Below are 21,409 nucleotides of genomic sequence, written 5' to 3'. Positions count from 1 at the left end.
CTCTCCATCACATTTCATTAGATGGGCGCTATTTAGTTGGCATGCTTTTTAATTCAACGTTCGATAGTTGGCTGACAGTTCAATTAAAAAACATGCGTTTGTATGGAAAACCCGGTTTTTGAAAATTTAACAAAAATCTCATGGCTTGCCGAAAAAAATTTCAGAATAAAAATTGTATAGTAAAACGTGCCATCTAAAAAGCACATTTTCAGTAGTTGGCAGCGAATCAAAATTCAACCAGTGAGTTCGGACTGTGTTCTATAGATGACAGTGTATCGAAGATCAACCAGTGAGTTCAAACTGTAGTATTTATATTAAACTTAAAATACCATCCAAATAAATTTTATCCTTTAGCAAAAAACATTAAACCCTTCATGAGCTAAAATGATCGCGGTTGCGATAAATCGGTGTCTGGAAATCTGGTTTTGTGAGTGGCTTTATGTTAGAGTTATTGACATGTTTTCAGCCACCAAGTGTCAAATTTTAAATAAAACGGCTAACTGATATTGTAAAACCCCACTATGATAGAGTTTTTAATTAAACGATTTATTAAAATAATTTCAAATATGTTTGCCATGTACCAACTTAGCAAGAGAATGTGGTTTTATAGTCATAATCATATTATCTATCGTGACATTGACGGATACTTCTGAACAATACGGTTAACATAATTATATCATCGAATAGATTTAACGTTGTGTATAATATAAATCCAGCAAATGTTTTATTGCCTCTGTTTTATTCAAATTCATAAACTAAATGCTTTGCATATGTTACCAAAATTCGTCACGAACACGTCCGCACTAAATTAGTGTCAAAATATGCTAAAGCTATCAAACAGAACAAACAATGTGGTCAGTTCGTCAGCATGAAAGCGCGTATACCGGTCTTAAGTTAAAAACAAACACTAATTTAAACAGTCAAAGCCACTCGCAAAAACGCATTTGTTTATCCGGTCGTTCTAATCAACGAAAATCGCATCACACTGGTTAAATATAGGCCCTGACGTAGCTGGTACCGTGTGCTCGTCGGTGAGCGTGATACGATGGTGAGAGGAATCGGTAATCCATTGTTTTGTCCTTATTTTTTATTCATTCTCACAACACTCCCTTGGGCTTACGTGTACACTAGGGTGTTTTATAGTGTTAAACATGTCGATACGATTATCAAAAAGCCTGGAAAAGGGTTGGGGTGAAGAGAGAAGGAGATTGAACAAGAATCGATAAGAACCGTCCGTCCGCTGGAACCATATGCCAATTTCACCAACCCCTAATGTATGAATAAACAATCGAACGGATAAGTGTTTATTGACGCTGAAAACAGATTAGGAAAATACGCGGCACAATTAAAACACAATTACGACATGTTCGGCGTCGATACCATTAGCAGCTGGTATTCGCACAATTTCGAGGATGGCACTATGGCATTCCAGATTGACAACATGTTCACGCTGACCGTCAATTGGGTTTCCGCAGAAAATCCCTAACGGCTGACAGAAATCGGGCTGATTGTTTATAATTTTAAAACGTCAATTTTCATTCATTTCATCACCTCTACTCGTTTTGGTCTTCACCAACACCCACGCACTCCTTTTCCGTCTATAGCTATATGGAAAAGATTTTGTGGGCCAAATTTTGGTCCCGTCAATGCATGCAGTTAGTGCGTCTGTGAACATATCCGGCACAAAGCCTCGATGCGGGTCAAAGGTAACGCGGTACATCGGCTGTCTCGCTAACGTTCGAGTTTCTGCATTCAATCAGGGCTGTCACTCACTCATTATCGGTCGGCCAGTGGCATCCCGTACGTTTTTCATTTCCTCTATCAACATCGCTACTTGCAGCATCACACCGAGAACGGGACGGCATTTGGCAGTTCAGCGAATTACGGCTACTAAAGTTTTGCCAGTGCATGTGTGTGGGCTAGTGTCAGAAGGAGAATGAGTGTGTGTATGTGTACGAATCTGCCACTGGCAGGGGTTGATCAAACAAGTAGGGAAGAGAAGTAGCGGGTCACAATTTTCAAAATCACAGGTAAATGCATTCATCGTGTCCTAAAAAATAAAAGCCAAAGAAAAAATTGTAATTATCCAAAAACAGTATAGCGTGAAGCTTTGTGAACGACATTGGCAGGTGGGTTAGAGCTTTTCGACGAACCGACGAATAAGAAAGCAAAAAAGCGTTTTTTCAATTGAAAAAATTAACTAATTGGAATTTAATTGCAATTCAGAAAATATTTTAGTTTAGTTTAGTTTGTTAGTTTAGTTTAGTTTATTAATCGATGGACTATGAAGCCCTCTCGAGTCAAAATTTGTTTACAATACATTACATTAGATAACGAACAGAACATTTATATATTGTTATTGTTGAACGCATTCCGAACACTTAAAAGTGAAGTCAGTTCCGTTATCGTCATTCCAGGCTCATAAATATCGTTAGCTGAATTTAATAGACGGCACATACAAAGAAGGGGGTTGCGAGAGCCAAATATTGTTCGGGTTTCAGCGACTGCCAGCATTGGTCGGCGACGGAGTATTCTGGCAGGAACATAGAGGTGAATCCTTGAAAGCAGCTCGGGACAGTCGATGGTTCCGTTTAAGATTCCCGTGATAAATGCTAGTCTGGTGTGCTCAACACGTTCGGCGAGAGGCAGGATTCCAAGCAGCAGACACCTAGTTCTGTAGTCGAGACGACGCGGCCAATCAAGAAGGGCGAAGCGCGTTGCCTTCCGTTGAATGGACTCTAGCCGCGCAAGTGCCCGAGTAGATGCTGGCCACCAAACAATGCTAGCATATTCCAGCAGTGGTCTGATAAGTGCGCAGTACAGTGTCTTGAAACACATAGGATCACGAAGCTCGCGCGTCATGTTTATGACCAAGCCAAGTAGACGATTGCCACTAGCGACTACTTTTCGTTAAGTTTATAAAAATAGTAAAAAAGTGAAAAATATGTTTTCTCTAACACAGATACGATAGAGATATGTTTAGTATAATGATTGTAATACTTAGCTATTGAAATGTATAAGCCTTTACCAGTTCAATAGGTGTATGTGTATAGGATAATATATGATTGAACTACAATCACCATAAGAAAGGTCAGAAATATGTAAATGTGTACTTATGAATATATTAACGTGATAAGCGATTTATCAGAAATAAATGTACTATACAAAAACGGGTTTTTTTAAATCAACATTCTTACTTTTTTCAGAAGAATACATACATTTATGTGTTGGAAATATTACTTAGGCGACACCAAGCAGTGCAAAAAACATAATACTTATAAAAATACAGTAATATGGAGTATATAATGTCAAATATTCCCCTACTGTGGATGAAGTGTGATTGTTTGGGAAACATTTGTTTATTTCAATCATTGCTGTTAACATAAAGCATTTTTATTGAAGTCGAACAGTTCCTAACCGTTTAAATAAATAGTAGCACAGTTAGCCCTTTCTGATGTCCTCCGATGGCTCACTTAATAAAAAAATAAACTGCTGTCTTTCAACAAATCAACCAAAACTGGATTTCTTCTGAAAACACAACCTATCTTAAAACAAACTCTTTTTGTCAGTCATGCATAAAGCACAAAATAAAAGACTGGTTGCTCTTTGACTTTTTTGTTAAGACGAAGATTGTCTTGTTTCCTTTGAAAACTGCTTTAATACTGACCAACCAATCGAAACGTGTTCCAACAAACGGCTTAAAATAACAAACACATGGCCGGAAAAAAAGAACAGAAATCAACTTCCACCCTAGCCATTCCGAAACTTAAATGATTCCGATATATTTTTGATCACTTTCCGTTCCGGTTGTTGAGTAGAAATGACCAAGGTTTAACTCAAAGAGTTGTCCTTCCTAACCTTCAGGAGTCACCTATCAGAAACGCTTGACCGGGTTAGGCAACTTGTTTTTGTTTGTGACAGTGACAGAGTTATCACATGAAAATAGAAAAAGGGGTTCTGTTTGCCTTTACAATATCCACATACACTGATGTAGTGTTGCGAATGTAGACTGACACTTTGGCTGAAGCGTTGGGGAATGATGTTCCGTCATGCGAAAAATAAGATAGAATTTAATTTGCCTCGCTGTCTCTCCAGAAACGAATGCATTCGTATGCTTTCTATTATAATACAGTAGTTTTGATGGTAGAAACTGTTTAAGGTATTCTAATATTGTAATTTCCCCTTTTAGATATATGTTTGGTATTATAAGATAGTTCAACCTAAAAAGATATTCTTGTACAATTTAAAAAGTTGTTTAGAAGGTTTGTCAATTTTATTTGTTTTTGGAAATAAATAATATCTAATGAAATGCAAAATTGATGCTAATTGATAAATTACATGCATAACTTTTGTTTAGCTTCAATGACTGGCTAAATTCATTCGTCAATAGATAAATTCAGTGGATGCAAAATGAAACGTTTGTTTGATAGGACACTGTTGTATTGAGCAACATATTTTTTACGATGCTTGTATGATATCTGTATTATGATTCAGCTGATGATTATGAATAAACTAAGGTGAGAGGTTACAGTGAATTAGATTTTATTATAAAACCCCACCCTGAAGGTATGTCCGTTTTTTTTATTTGCTCAGATGCTCTTTTCTTGATACTCCTAAGAAACATGATATTGTTATTTGCCCGACAGAACTGGTCTCGGAAGAAAATACAAAGTTTATTGAGTTTTCAAAATTGAATCAGGTTTTCCATTGCTCACCTCGGTATGTGAAAGGCACATGAACGATTCCGAAATTACTATCTGTCATCATTGGATTTGAATTGGACTGCCTCGGGGAACAGTGAAAACTCGCACTGCTGCTGTTAGTCGTTTTCTACCGCACGGTAATGTTCCAACAAATCTTTTGCTTCGTATCGTATGCGAAAACAAAAAAGTGCCTTACTCCGGTGCCACACGATTTCCCAACGTACGGCAATACAATGCAGCAAATAGAATCAATTTTTCAAATTTATCCAAACCTAATCAACTAAGCTACCTTACAAGCAGCCCTGCCTTCTTCCGCATGTTGACTCCTGTGTGAGAGTGGCGAAGACACATTCATATGTGCGACCTGAGGTATGTCTGGGGAAACTTCTGATGAAAAACAGAAAAGTTATATTTGCATTCTACCCACTGGGACACTGTAGATGATGCTGTCCAAGATGTGCGGATTAAAGCCAAAGAACAGTGGGGCGAAGCGAGAAGCAACACAACAATGAAGGGGTATTTTGTTGAACGAATTTGTAGTAAATTGAATCAACTTCCTTGTGCGCGGTGCAAAAAAGTTGATCCATTATGGTGCGTTCCCAGACAGATCTGGATTGTACAATTTGTTTGAACAACTTCGTTTCGTGTGCCGAGCAACCAACCGGAGTTGTGAAACCGATTTGCAGACTCCTGCACTGACAATTGTGCTCACAATGTAGGCGAAACCAGCTCCACAGAGAGTGGATTGTTTGTTTGAAAGAATTCATAACTCTAACTGTGTTACCTGTTGATTTTAGATTCACTGATATGGTTGGTAATTTTTTTTTTTTTGGTGACCTGCGAAACTGAGAATATTTTGGAGCATCTGTATAGAGCAGTTCATCTAAACCAATGAAATTAATAACTTTCTTCATTCTAGATGGCCAGAATTTTTGATTATTGGTAGTTATGGTATCTTTGATTTACAAAAGAAAAATATTGTTCATGTAGATTGTAAGTAAATTTGTCATAGTTCGTAAATTAGAACAAGGCCTTTGTGTCACGAAACTTAGAATAATATGTCCTGTAATTGCTTAACATTTTGAAGCAATTACACAACAGAAGGAGGTACAAAATATCCTCTAAAGACCCTTCGCTAATTGTGAACGATTCTTTGTACCCTGCGCTGCTACCATCTTTCCAGAAAACGAGATAAACACATACATTTCAAAGGATTATTTTTGACTGCATGAGTCTTATTCCACCCGCAGTTTTTCTTCAGCAATAGTCTTGAATTCAAAAGAATAATATAACAATTATGTAGCGCGGCATGCAACAGCTATACAAAGGTCAAACGCACCTGACTGTTTTATTGTACTGCAAAAGAATAGCATTTTGAACAAAGTCACGCTATAAGACTGCTTGCCATTAAGCGCCCGGGTTCCTGTAATTTTACATAAAACATTTCAAACTGCAAGGCAGATGTTTCTGGATACCTGTCGTGATGATGTTTTGAGCTTTATGCATGCAAGTACATTCAAATTGGATGCAAAAGTCGTACCAAGCAGATGGAAAAATACAGCGAGACGTATTCTGGTACAACCGAGCCGGAAATTCTTTGTGAACAGCGTTTCCTGTTTTAATTAGAAGCAAATTGTAGTTCGCGCTGCAGAAACATTCAGCAGAACGATCATGAAGATTTGTATTGGCCTTCTTAGGTGTATCGTTGTTAATTTTAAAGGGAGAAAAGCATGTGAATTCATCATCATGCTGACTACCATTAAGTCCCAAGAGTTCTGTTTCTGCAATCACCTTTGACCGTATAAAATACAGCAAACTAAAGAAGATAGTAAAACGCAATTTAAAAAGCGTGGGACGAAAGAAAAGGCCAAAAGAACGTTGTAAAAGAAAATTATGAAAATGAGGCTTCATCCGCGTGCTTGAGTACAGTTATGTGGGTTAGTAGTTTTAATGCAAAGGACTTTACAATTGAATGAAATGCAGAAAAAGTGCTAGGGTGGAAATAGGACGAATGCGATCTTTTCTTCTAAGATGACTTGCAAAAAGCCTTAAAAATCATAAATTCATATGGAGCAACATAGGACTTCAAATTACTATAGATTTGAGCTTCGGTATGGCTTTTTATTTCGTTTTGCAGTTGAGATTTTTGTAGGACATTGAAAAAAGATCTTTGTTCAGTTGTTTTCTTATCAAACAATTGAGCATAGAAATGTGAAAAGCAGAAAGACGAGCACAACGTTTTTAGCTGTTTCTCCTCAACATTTGTTTATTTTCATAAAGGAGTGTCGTGTTTAGTTTTTAGGATTTAGATATTCAAGATGTGTTAAAATTGTAAAAGCACTGAAAATAATGCCATTTTAATAAAATGCTGTTTATTTTTTGGAAACAGTCACTTCCCGCATCTTGATTACTCATTGAGTACGAGACAAATAAGCAGTACGAGAAGCAGTTCTTAATTAGCAAGCTTTTGATTGGATTGTTTGTTAAGTTTAATTGTGTAATTTGTTGAAGACCAGCAATCAACTTCAAAGTCGAGCTCGTTAACTTATGCTAACTATCAAAATTCATCTTTGGTACATCAGCATAAAAATGACGTAAGACACATTGTGTCAATCAACGTGAGTAGGCATGCTGTTGATAGTTGTCAGCAACGTTAAGAAAGCTTCATTGCAATAGCGACCCTGTCACTCCTCATGCAGTGAGAAAAAACACTCAGCCAGTCCCATACAATTTGTTCCATTTATTATTCTGATGTGTACAAGTGTGAGAGAGTAGTACATAATAGAAACAATCTTTTCCAGACGATTTCGTATAACAGTCTAACAAAAACCATTCATGTCACTTCCCGTTCGTGTGCAATAAAATGCCGCATGAAGTTGTATTATAACCCACGTTCACCTCTTCTTCCAGAGCATAGCACTGTGCAATCGTTCTTTTGCGGTATTTTAATGAACGGCAAATGCACACGACGTGCTAGACGGTAGTGAAAGGCATGCATCGTTCACCGTAATGAATGTGATACATTTAAGTGTGCTCTGTTAGCGCCAGACAGTGTTGGAACAAAAAACATTACGCAGGGGCATCACAAGAAACGTATATAGAGCAAATTCTGTTGATTAGAAAGATTATGGCGCATTCCGTCGGCCGCCAGTGACTATTTGAACGACATACCCCACGTACTATGATTACTTATATGAGAATAGTATGGGCGGTAACGGGGTTCAGTTTAATCTGATGGAGGCAGTTTATATTTCCCAAATTTGGAAAATTGGAAATTGGAAATAATTTGTCCGAAACAGGTGATGAAATTACTAACTCAAAGTTTATGAGTTGTTCTCATACCTTATATCTAATTGACAGTTGCCTTCCGCCGTTTTGGATATTTATTCCTTTGTAAAAAAATGAATTTTAGAAATCCCCTTTTTTATTTAATACTTTTTTTAAATTTTTATTGTACGTATCAAACTTTTTTAAACCTTTTTGATATAATATTATTGTTTTTCAGCAAAACCCCCAAATGGCTAATCGTTAATATATTAATTGTTTTTTTTAATAGCATTATGACATATTTGCGACCGACAATTGTTAAATAATATACGAAAAAATGGTCAAAATAAAACACCTCTTGATATCCGCATTTTCTGTTAAGCTCCTTGTTGTTAACAATATATGCTGCTGTTTCTTAAAACTGCCGGTCTCGTGGTAAAGTCGTCAACTCGTAATAAATAATTACTAATAATGTAATAAATAATTCACTGAAAGCCAAACCCATTCTTGGTACTGGGAGGCCTTGATCCACAAGGATTGTTTCGCCAAGGAAGAAGAAGAAAAGGTTATTTTTTTAAGTTTGATTAAAGAAATCCTTTCCATATCTATGGTATTGCTATGATTCTGGATTGTTGTTATGGTATGACTCGTTTTGTCTATGCAAAAACCAAAGCAAAAAATGAATTAAATAAAGCCGTTATGATTTTAATTTACCTTACTCTTCCTCCGGTTGGTTTAAATTTATGACACTTTTGGTTACATAGCCACATTGATTAAAGAGATTGATTAATGATAGCGATTAAGAAAAACATGACATTCAGCACTTTGTTGCAGTACTGGTAGCACTGGGAAATTGGCAATGGAAACAGCAGGTGCTGGGTGTAGATTGTCGTTAAGAGCAGATGTGGCGAAACTTTGTAGAACAATAATGACAGGGTTAAACGAACGTTTGTGTATGTCATAGCGAGTAGCAAGCCTATAGAAACAACAAATGTGTGATATAAGTACATAAATATTAAGCTTTTCATATTGAACTCTGATCAAAAGAGAGTGATAAAAAAAAACGTAGCAATAGCTATTTTCATGAATTACATAAAAAACGAAAAAGCTATTAAGTGTTCAATGAAAATAAATTCCGTATGGTTCAAAAATATTAAATGGGTTGTGATACGCTTAAAACAGTTACCAAAGAATCAATACATGTGAGCTGTATAAATCGATGGTTACGTGTTGAATTTATCCACTGCAGTTTCCCGAGCCATTATATAAGAAGTTAACCTGTATTTGCACGCAATCCTCGCAGTGTAATCGCGATCCCTTTGGAGTTTATCCATATGCGGATGTGTGACAAAGATGTCTTTATGTAGCAGAGTATGCAAGTGGCAGTAATTGAATGCCGTTAAAGACGCTATTGAGCAAAAAATCTGCCTGGTACCTATAACAATAGTATGTTGAAATCAATCGAAAATGTTGGTCGAATAAAAATGATAACTTCCGTTAAATTTGACTGGCCAACATGCACATCAGCCTTGGCCAGATGTGCATTACCTTTCCGTTATTACCTTTTCACAATTTGTGTCTTTTTAACAGTCAGATTTTGATAGAGAAATGTCAACATTTGGCATCACTTTCAATTGATGGCTAGAGTTTCTTTTAGAGATATAATAGGAACTATCAATAAATACCACAAAAATGACTTTCTAAACCTACCTTTATTTATGTCAATCAGAGTAAAAAGACAAGCTAAAAAGAAAATTATGTAACTCTGACAGATTTTCTTACAAAACTTGTATTTATTTAACTACAACCATATGGCACATTTACATTGATTTATTCATCGTGGTGATTATGAGTAACTCTTACATTTTAATTTGTTCTACCATTTGGTATGATATAAATTAACAAATTCAGTTCGCTTTGCTAAAGGTTTACACATTGGCATGTTTTTGTATTGAGTTTCTCTTACATTTGTATTTATTTGTTGTTAGTTTTTCGTTCGATTTGTTTACGGCTAATTGTTTTTCTTTCGTATCGTATAGTAATTACTGAGCGTTTGAGTTTCTTTGCTGATATGCTGACTTGCTGATAGGATGTGGATTAATTTAAATTATTATTATTTTTCAACGAAGATATACAGCTAGCATCACAGGAAAATAATTGTATCGCCCAACAACATTAGTGTAGGTGCTAATCAATAAAAGCATTTTCTATTTTCACTTAAGGCTCTAGTCACTTAAGTAATTATAGCAAAATAATCCACATCAGCGTAGTTTTGACATGTAAATTTACACGGGAATATGTAAAGCGTTTGAGTTTATTATTCATTTCATTTCACAAAAACAGCTTGTATAATAATTTAATATATCGTTCATGAATAACCCTGGCAGACAGATGATATAAACGGTTTGTTTTAAAAAAAGGAATGATTTTCGAATTGCATTACATGGTTTGGATCGTAATGCATAATTATGTAGCAAGTTTCAGCTGCCTTTCTGTAATTATAATTAGTTGAATTAACTTTGCGCAGTCAACAACAAGAGTTCATTTTATTTCCTGTTTCTGAGACTCTCAGACACATACAATATCTTTTTGCCGGAAGCATTAAACTACTGTAGACATTACACATTTTTTTGAAGTTTAATCTCAAAAACAATTTGGTCTGTTGTTTGACGCGTTTAATGTCATGTGGATTTACCATGCGTAGCAATACAAGGCTTACGTCATTGTAAAATGCATTCTTTGAATGTAAATTATGTTTCTGTTCAGATGAAATTTTCATATTTTCATTGAATTGATGTTACATAGCATATTTTTTATTGCCCATTTTTATGCAATTTAGAATGAGTGCATTATCTTCCTATTTTGTGTTGTTAGTGATCCTATAGCACTTTCATTTAGTCCCTGTAGTCTAAAGATTTTACCCGATTTACTGGGATTTCCCATGGTTTTTATAAATTGGTGCTCATTTTTTGTATATGTTTTCATAAAAAATAAACATATTAAAATCAATTTGCAATCCATAAAAAGCGCAATAAGAATCATTTGTAAGTTATTTATAGATTGTGTATGAACCTATACATAGTATCCTATTTGAAAAGTCATTGAAATGAATCGTTTTTACGCAAGCTAACTAATAGATAGCTAAGCTAATTAATGAGAAGACACAAGAGAACTCATCAATTAGTTTTTCGTATATATCTTATATACATAAACCAAGCAAAAACAAACTTCATTAGAACAAAAATAAATCATTAAATAACCGAAGACATTATAATAGAGTAGAATACAACGGATGCCACTGATGTACATGTTATTAAACATAGTGTGAATTAATTTAATAACGTGTTTAATAATAAAAAAATATATGGTAATTTTTAGGGAGGAGTACACGACTCGTGACATGAAATGTAAACAGGCAGCAAATAAAAAAATTGTTTTAATAAAAATAAATATATCAAAAACATTCTCATTATGTTAGGACAGCGAATGGATCAATTATCCCTCTGAACATAATTGCCTTAAATAATGGCGATGAATCGAACAAAAAAAAAAAGTCAGTTATGCAAACCAATAAAAGTTTGGTTGCCTGTATATTGTACACATTAAACCATTTCATGTTCAAATAAGTTTCGGGAAGTTCAGGGCTTAATTGCAAATTGAAACCTAACATTCAATGATTTAAAAGCTTCTACCATTCGACAAGCAGCCTATTCCAGCAAAGTTTCTGTTTTTTATTCCTTGGGAATTTCAAGATGGGGTCGAATCAAGCGTTAATTGAACTTTTTTTAGGCTCCTCGTTTATAAAGCTACTACATGCTCAGCAGCGATAAGTTTTAAGGTTTAGGTATACAAGTATAAGGCAAGCAAAAGCTGGTAGATTTCCTAAGACATTCATAATGAAAATAATATGAGTAATTAATATAATATATAATAATAAATAAAAATAATAGTATAGAAAATCAATATTATGTCAATTAATCAAGCTTCAATGAATATGAGAAAAGATGTTATTCAGGTTTTCCTAATGAGTTTGGAATCGGAACTGCTTCATTTACCACTAGCGATATGTTGTTCAACATATTTGTTAGTTGTTAAATATACTCGCTTACAAGCATTGAATAATGCTGTTCAAATTAAAATGTGTTTTCGAAAACCCAGAAAGCTATGTGTATTTGAATAGTGGATCATAGGATGCTTAAAATATTTCTCAAAACAGCATTGGCAGTGTGTGTAATTGTTTTTTAACCAGGCATTTATTGTTTATGGTACGATAACGTATATTTTACTGAAATGGATTACCAATCCATATAAATTGATGATGTTTATGTGATCACCTGGCTACACTGTCTTTTATCTGTTTGCTTGTATTGTTTTAATCAGATACATTTATGGTAATGCCTTACGTCGTAGTATTTACAAACATATTATTCTTATGGTAGAAACACTAAAATGCTTACTTTTAAATCGATGGTTGCGATAAGCCTACAGTCGAAGAGATAGAGTTACTAAAATGCAACGCTTGCATTAACATAGCTATTTGTTAATTTAACATTATCATTAAACAGTACTGTTCCCAAAACCACGCCCGTATTGAAGCCGAACGAATGGAACGTTGGAGGATAAAATAATGTTCAACCAACCGGTATGCCGCACGGCTTACATCTAGCTAATTGACAACTGATACAAAACTAAAGGATGCAGAAATCTATTTTCAGCTTTCAAAGAGCTACCTTTTGCACTGCCACTCCAAAGAATAAGCTGAGTAAACTGTAAGTGTGACTATTTAGTCAAATGGTGAGAAGAGTCATACATTGAATGATTCATAGGAAGCAAAAATTATGTAGCAGATATGTTGACTGTCAAATTAGAAACCTCATGGATGGAATGACACATACAACGGACGTAAAAAAGTAATCCAAATTTTGACTGATGGATGTACAGCGTTTTAGTGAATGTTGTTCAGGAAAATTGTCAAATTTAAATGCGGTTGTATCATGTACTGGTAGTACGGCGTCAAAGATAAACTTTTTAATTATGTTAAACTTGGTGTTATTGAATATTTTAACCCATTAGTTGATCATGTGTGTACAATATAAGCAATTCTAAGGTATTTCTTAATTGTGCAAAAATTCAATTGGTGTAAAAATATCCTTCACAGATATAGAGAAATAAGGTTGAATGTATGATGATAAAAACCGTAATAATTGATTCGACTTATTCATGATAGAATTAGCCGACATTAGCCATGTAAGAACATACCAAAGCGTATTCAGATGTTATATTTTGTGTCGCGTTTGTTTGAAACACGTATGCCTTCAACCAAGCCTCGTAGAAAATAACCCATAAACACGGCATAACGAATTTGTGGTGGTCAGTTTTAAACAACCTCACAGCAACATAAACTGTGGAGTAAGAAACCACAGGAAAACTGCAGCAAAACAAATTTATTCAACGAGTAGCAAAATCTTTTGAAACCCCGCTTCCTGTGTTTTATCTTTATATTTTTTGTCCGGGTGTATACGCCAACTAGCAGAGAAATGTGCATCCAGTGTTGGTCGTAAAAAGATCCAATACTCATATGCATGATGCCGATGATGGTGATAGTGATGATAATGTAGGTCAGTTAGGGCTCGAAGAACAGTATTGCAAGCAAGCAAGGAAGCAAGCAAGTATTCAAGCAGTATTCCTAGTTTTGCAGGTCTTGTTGTTTATGTTGACGATGATTTCAATGATGAAATTAATACCGAACAAAGGATTGTTGACTTGGGGCTGGAAAACTCGTGTTTTTCTTTTTCAAACTTAATCCTTTTGCTAGCGATACTTCTAACAGGATCAATACACAGCATTTAGCACTATTGGATCGTTTGTTTGCTGAGTAAATGAACATGTGTTGAGTACCAATGCACTTCCACAGTGCATGTGAACCCACAATTAGAAAATATTAGAGCAATAAGCATAATATTTAGCAGACTTTTTTCAGCAGTCCAAACGATAAAACAAAAAAAAAAGAATGAGGCAATTAATTTGATAAACGAAAAATACCCAATGAGGCTGTCAATGGAATAGAAGATAATAATGACACGAAAGGATCATCACAGGTGTTGCATTATTTATTACGGTTAACCAACGGTTAACCGCTAACATAAACGATTTTGATTGAAGCGTTTTGAGGTTTACATCATATTGCGTTTTGCATTGATTGTTATGCAAAAAGAGACATTCAATGTAGTATGAGGCATAACACGTCAAACCACGTAATAAAAGTTACGCACAAAAAAAACCGCAAAGTTCCTATAATGCTGTTGCTGTGGTTGACGTCCGCTTGAATTGAAACCTAATTTTAACCGTTAAAGAGTCTGCAACGGTGTGAGTGAGGGTGAGTGTTAAAATGTGGTTGTTTGAGGGGTATGTATGATTTAATTTTGTAGAATAGCATGCTGGTAATTGACAACCTAACTGTCCTCTCGGTCAAGTATACGGCCATGCTAGTCGTCAGTACAAATCTCGTTTAGATGTAGCAAATACATTCTCTCTGTGGATACAACAAAGCCTTTATATACTATCGATGACTATACCGACGAAAGTTAATCACTGAAGTAAAAAAGGATGATTTTTTCATAGCCTTTACACTTTAACAATTTAGTTGAGAAAATATTTAATACTTTACATATTGTCAAACAAGCATTAATCCGACCTTCAAGAAGCGTATCTCCGAATTCTGCCGGTCTAAATACTAAACTGAACAGTTGTGGTTTCAACGTTGCATTTCTATTGACCTCATCAATTTACATGGATTGTTTAAGTTCAACTCATTTTTACACTTGCACTTTGCAAGCATCCAACAAACAACATCGATGTAAAAGGTGATGCCGCCAGAAACCGCACAGCCGACGACACGGACGAAATGAGTGTCTTCTCACGAGTACGCCGAGTTTGTTCTTTTCTCCACTGCTGCCACCAGTGCCACGATTGTCCTTGGCGCACGGTCGGTGTGGCTGAGTTGGTGGCTTCGAGATTTTCTCGCGTCACTTGCTCCAAGCAACGCCCGATCGAGTATAGATCGATTGAGCTCATTGGCATCCCGTTCACCTCGAGCGGGGAGATGCAGTAGTTCTTGGAGAGAAAGTCTCCTGTAGGTGCACCACCGTGCGATGAGTAGCTACCGTTTGCGAGGGGACTATCTAGGAGCGTGTGGATGTGACATCCGCATGGGAAGTAGTTACTATTTACATGCAGTGTATCGATGCCCTCAAGCACGATCGAGCCACTTTCGGGGGTTTCGAGCAGATGGTTACCCTGAATCCGAAGCACCCTAATTCTATTGGCCGCAGTAATGTTGAGCTCCTGAATGGCATCAATTTTGTTATTGAGTATGTTGAGCAACTCGACCTGCACAAGACCCTCAAAGGCGCCAGCTCGTATGATACCTAGATCAGATTCTTGCAGGGAGAGTAGTTTGACGTGCGTCAGGCCCCGGAATGTGTACGGCTCCAGGGAGGCAAGATCCATAAAAGAAAGCTTCAGGTAGCCAACCGTTTCGAGCCCATAGAAAGCGTCCGGCTCGATCACACGTATACCCGACGGTAGGATGAGTCGATCAACGTTGTTAAGGCTGGAGAATGCGTTCGTCTCGATCGTTACGGTTGGGTTGTCGGCGAGATGTATCTGTCGAATGTTGACGGCCCCGGCAAATGCGTACCCTTCGATGCGTAGGATTTTGTTGTGCGATAGCTGTATCTGCGAGACGTTCTGCAGCCCGGCAAAGGCAAATGATGCAACCGTTGCCAGAGGGGTATGCTGGATAGAGAGATCTCGCAGCCGTGGTAAACCACGGAAAGCAAATGGTTTAATAGTGGTGATGTTATTGCCGTCGAGTGACAGCTTTCGTAGCGCTCATAACCCTCCGAAAGCATCACTTTTGATGATTGGGAAGTAGTTTTTGGTGAGTGACAGCTGTTCCACCGTAACTGGTATGGCTTTCAGTGGTATCTCACGCAGCGCACCGGTGTTGCACATCACCTAGACGATAGGTTGGAAAGAAAAGTTTGAGAAAAAATGAAAGAAAACAAATCAGGAATGTCGTTAGTGAGAAAGATTGACGTGGTCAAAAAGTGTTGTTGAAAAAAGTGTAACAAGCGTCGTTATGGAGCTCGGGCTCCTTGAAATTCCCATTATTTGTTGCATATCGATATGCGCTGTAGCATGTAATTGTATGCAGCTTTGAGAAAATGTCAATCCTAAAAAGGAACTTGATTTGAATGTTGGTGATGGAATTGACGTAGCTGCATAACTATATGGTTATGAAGATGGTTTTGTGTATGGATTGTTAGCTTTCTTTTTCTATCTTTTACACACACTTTACTCAACATTTGCTTGTCACATTGCAGTCGCATCACTATTACAATCTCATTTATTGACGCCATTGTTTTGTTATTGATTTCTCAAACATCTGCTCGATAGAAAATTGCAACAACAGTTTATTTTTCGCAAAATCTCAATCCTATGTGGATTCACCACTGACCCAGATGTGTCACCATCATCATGGTTATTAATTTGTTTAAGTGGAATTTTACTAACCAGAAGTTGTGTCCGGAGAATATAAGCAAAGGTAAAAATCTGGATTTTGAAGATGAATGAATATTATGTAAACATAAGATTATTTCAGTTCACAGCGCATTTTGGCTTTCGAACGAAAGCTCCGTTCTTGTTTTTTTTTTATACTACACTGCAAATTGTCAACTGAAGAATAAAGCTCCTGATGCAGTGAAGAAATAGTTGGGGCTGCTGTCCAATATTTGAGGCATTAGTCCCACTTCTACACGTTCACACAAAAACACATAGTCGACATGTGACATAAAAACCCATTGACTCACACTATTAATGTCCACATTGGACGGCATAACCAGCATTTCTGGGATTAGATAAGTGAATCAACTTTCTAATTATGACGTTCGGGAGGATATGGAATGTCAAGAGACAAAGACATGGGTCAACCTATCGCCATTTAGGTGTATCCTTTAGTATGAAAAAAAAAAAACGAAAGGCTAGTCATATAGGAACGGAAAGGGCTAAAGGTTAGACCTATAACAGTTAGAAAAATATGAAGGGTACTTGTTAGAGAAAAAAACCGAAAAAAATTGAAAGGCAGGATAGAATTAGAACATCACTCCCAAAGACAGAATAGAAAATGCAGGATCACCAACTGCAGCCGAAATGAGGGAAACAATCGTTTCGGAGTAGGGTTTGGTGAATTAAAGCATTTTTTTTGACTCATCAACCGTTGTCGGTCAAGGCCTGTCTTGTACTACTACTTGTGAGGGTTGGCTTTCAGTGACTTTTTTTTTGGATTACCCCCAAGAGCAGGATAGTCAGTCCTACGTATGGCGGCACGGTCTATTTCGGGCTTGAACCCATGACGGGCATGCTGTTAAGTCGTGCGAGTTGACGACTGTACCACCATAAGACCGGCTAAAAAAAGCATACATATTAACATATGAAGTTAACAGCACCTGTTCTACGTTTTGTTTTGTTTAGCCCGGATACATACTGCATTTTATTTTACATTTCGTTTTACTACTTTACTACGATCTCACACTACTTCCTGAGTTCGCTTCTGGCCTGATTTTTATTTAATCAGAAAAATAGGTAAAAAGGTTATTTAAAGGTTTATACAATCGTAACTAAGCTATCCTTATAATACTAAAAAACAATTTAGCTCAAAGTTACCTGTGTTTGTGAGAGACAGATACACTCCACGGGACAACAGTGTGCCAATAGATTTCTGTCGTAGAAGAATCGCCATAGTATTGCTAGGATTACCACTGATCGCCAGGATGTACTCATCTCCTCGGTCACCTTATTGTTCTCGCCTTGGGTAGAATGGTGATGCAACAGCTTCAGAACACTTTGAAAACGTTGAATAACTTGTAATTCTCTTCTACTAATTGACTACATTCACAATGCTACACAACTGCTACAATCACTAATTTCGTATGTTTCGGCATAATGTCACTAATATAACAATGGGTGATGGAGATGAAACTTTTCCACACGGTCAAATGGTATCTGAAATGAAACAGTAAAAACAAAAAAGTTAATACAATACCTTAGAAAGACGGTATGACTTTCGCAAAACAAAAAAGGAAATATAAAACAATGGAGACGCCTGGTGGCTTGTTCACGTGCTAGGAAATCAAAGAATACGTTTGATTATCGGCTCGCCTCTGCAATTGTTAAGTTAAGGGATGTTAACAAAATTCGTGATGGAGCTATTCTTTGGAATAAAACTGTAATCAATTCAGGTGGTCATCGTTAAACTGCAATGAATGGTAAATAAACAGCCCGCGCCGTTCGAGTGCCATTTGTTTGTACGACCTGTTTCATCGATGGTCTTGCCAAGGTGAGATTATTTTGGAGAGGCTCTTATCGTGCATAATTGAATAACAAAAGCACGCTTCAGAGATTTATGGAACGAAGTTCGCCCTCGTAAAGCTGTTGCTTGAAGCGCGTGGTAGTTTTATCGTTACCGTAAGCTGACAATACGCACCATCGGCGGATGAAGCTTGTAACGCAACAGGATTGTTCCGAAAACTTCATTGGAGAAGAAATGACACTAAAAATCAGGCGTGCGGCGCGGTAAAACACGTTAGTTAATTTATATTTTTATTCGCTAACTGGAGTAATATTGTTTGTGGGTTACAGACCATGAGCATCAGAGACATATTTACGAATAATTTGAATGTAGCCTTCTAAACAAGTGAAAATGTAGTGGTAGATTTCTTCGATCACCATGTTGTTATTTATCATGCTACTCTTTGTAGTGGTATATTATTTTCTCTGTAAAATTTTTTTCATTTGTCAAAATAAATTACAAACTGATTAGTAAGAAAGAAAGTAAGTAAGTATGTAAACGGATGCCAATTATACTTATTGACATAACCGGTAAATTGCATTCTATTTATTGATCGTAAAGTTTTCCTTATGATACTGCATAAGAACAAAACCATTGAAATAGAAGCGAGAGTACTACTATATCGTCTGAGGTCTGCAATTTACATATATCATCATTAACAGTCTACAAAAGTTGAAGCAACTGGCATAACGTGAAATGTAAAGTGATGCATCGCATAATAATGGTGCATTTTGTAGCGCTTATTGTAAACTTGCTAATACAAATTGGATACACTATATGTAAAACAAGAATGAGTTGCAAAACCACTATCTTTCTTTAGTTTACCAGTCCGATAGTAACTAAACAAAACAAGCCACAAGGAGGGGGGCCACGCAAAAAACGCCAAACTGTAAAATGCACACTGGCAGCTACACTAGAGGGATTAAACGTAACATCTATCAGATGGAAACTCAAATGGTGCGGGATACTAGAGTACATTGTTCTCGAAGCATGTACAGGTAAAGCAACATGTTCCAGTAGTGTCTTGAAGAAAAATGGGGTGAGGAAAAAGTAATGTACCTTATTGCAACGGCAGGTCCGCCACTGTTTACCGACATTCTTCGGTGGGCTACATGATCATTAGCTGCATCATGATAATCATTGCAATAGCCGTGTTAGGGGTTTCGGTATTGCTGGGAAATAATAGCTTGAACATCACCATGCAGTGCTCATATAATGGTACATACATACGAGAAATTTATTCTATTTATCAGCATTAGAACTCCGTATCGGGTAGTGAAGCAGTCTCACCATACCAACGCGTAGGATGTCTAGTTTTACTGCAGCTACCTCCAAGTACGCCTTTTAAACGATGGAAGATTTTGTTGCACGAAAGATGTTGCTCTATACAACATTTGCCATTAATAGTTGTCAGGAAAGTGGCTAAGTAATGTTGAAGTTATTTGCGGTTAACGTGTAGCATTGAGTAAAAACTAACAGAAAATGCCTGAATGTAAATGGTTTACCTGCATAGAATTTCGACCAACACAGGTAAGGCATCTCTTTCCAGAGACAATGAAACGATGCAACAATTGTAGTAGAGCATGGTCCTCAAGCAAAACATATAGGTAAATCCCGCCTATTCAGAAGTGTTGGTAAGTGGAAAAAGTTTCTCTTTAAAATTAACGTAGTTTTGTACTGCTGCGGCTACTCCGTCGTTGTTGTTTTTTTATATTGCCGGCCAACTTTTCAGTACTGGGCCACTCTAACATTTGTGTAAAGTTGGCTGGTCGGTTCTTTCACCTGTCCTTTTAGGTTCCGTTTTTTTTTGATGTGCTTTGTGATGGTACATTGCAGAGCTCTGAGAATAGGTTTAGGAATATCTGATTACTGGACTTAAGGAGCGATTAGTTTCATTGTTCCTACAAACAAGGGTATTCTTTTCTTCGATGCATTACCGTAGTGTTGTTGAAAATTTTGGATAGAAAACTGAAATTTGTTTGATATTAAATTCTTTTTTGAATTCAACTGCAGTTCGACAGGAATCTAAATCAGGATAGAAATATAATGTGGTAATGCAGTTTATTTCATAAAATCGAAATGTTTGGAGGATCAGAACGGAACGAACAAAAAAAAAACAATTTAATCAATTTTTGGCTTACTTTGCAACCATGATTGAGCATTGTAATTATAAGTGTTGAGTCATATCAAACGTATGTATTTACTCCTCTCGTGCAGCAGTGTAATATGTTGACATTTGTTGTGTGATATTAATCATCACTTAAAGCACTGATTTTGTCTAGCATGATAATGACAAAACGTTATGCTCGAAAGTCAAAAGTGAAATATTGAGCCAACGCTCACGAATTTATGAGATAAGATTTAGTTGCAAATAGTAGTTTACCGGTTTTACTGTATATGCTGAAATCATGATGGCATGACAATCTGGTTTCAATATATTAAAGAAAATAAAAAAAAATAATACAATGTGCTTAAGGTTTCATAATAAAAAAACGGTTTCTAGAAATTTTATTAGAGCATATATAAATCAGGGTTTGTAGAATCCTTGAACCGATGTACTACCCACTGTGTGATATTGTGCTTCGTATAATGAAACTACGCAGCTTAGCATTTCATATTTTATAGCTAACATAAATCATTTAATGCTTTTCTTAGAATCATGTACAGTAGCAAATAGCTTTGTAACATCCAGCACACTGTCGCTTGGGGCATCTTAATTCTCAACAGGCAGACAAACACTGGTTTTAAAATATGTCCTTTTACCAGGTATTCATTTCCAACATTCTCCCATAGGAAATGCTTCGGAAAAGGAAGACTAGCGAAACAGGCGACTAGAGTAAAGCTGATGAGTAAGTTTATTAACCACCGTAGACGCGAGTCACAGATGTGTGCGATTTTCGGTAAAATTGCGGTCGTGAAATAAATTCCCCTCATACAGATACGCTTAGAATAAATTGGCCGGGAAAAGAACAAACAATTGTGTTTTGTGCACACCTCTGAAGATTTTATCAAGCCCAACTGTCATGGC

At 36.5% G+C, this 21,409-nt stretch overlaps 1 protein-coding gene across 1 annotated transcript in view; it reads right to left on the bottom strand.

The window, feature by feature from the left end:
• Positions 1–13,317: 13,317 nt before the first annotated feature.
• Positions 13,318–21,409, bottom strand: part of LOC120952022 (leucine-rich repeat and immunoglobulin-like domain-containing nogo receptor-interacting protein 1) — a 63,310-nt gene continuing 55,218 nt past the window's right edge. Inside the window, 2 exon segments of the mRNA XM_040371087.2 lie at positions 13,318–15,989; positions 17,697–18,035. Of these exon segments, the coding sequence (XP_040227021.2) occupies positions 14,775–15,989; positions 17,697–17,813 (1,332 nt within the window). The 5' untranslated portion in view covers positions 17,814–18,035 and the 3' untranslated portion in view covers positions 13,318–14,774.

This window comes from Anopheles coluzzii, chromosome 2 (assembly GCF_943734685.1).
Source record: "Anopheles coluzzii chromosome 2, AcolN3, whole genome shotgun sequence".
Lineage (NCBI taxonomy): Eukaryota > Metazoa > Arthropoda > Insecta > Diptera > Culicidae > Anopheles > Anopheles coluzzii.
This window is presented reverse-complemented; position numbering and strand designations above follow the sequence as displayed.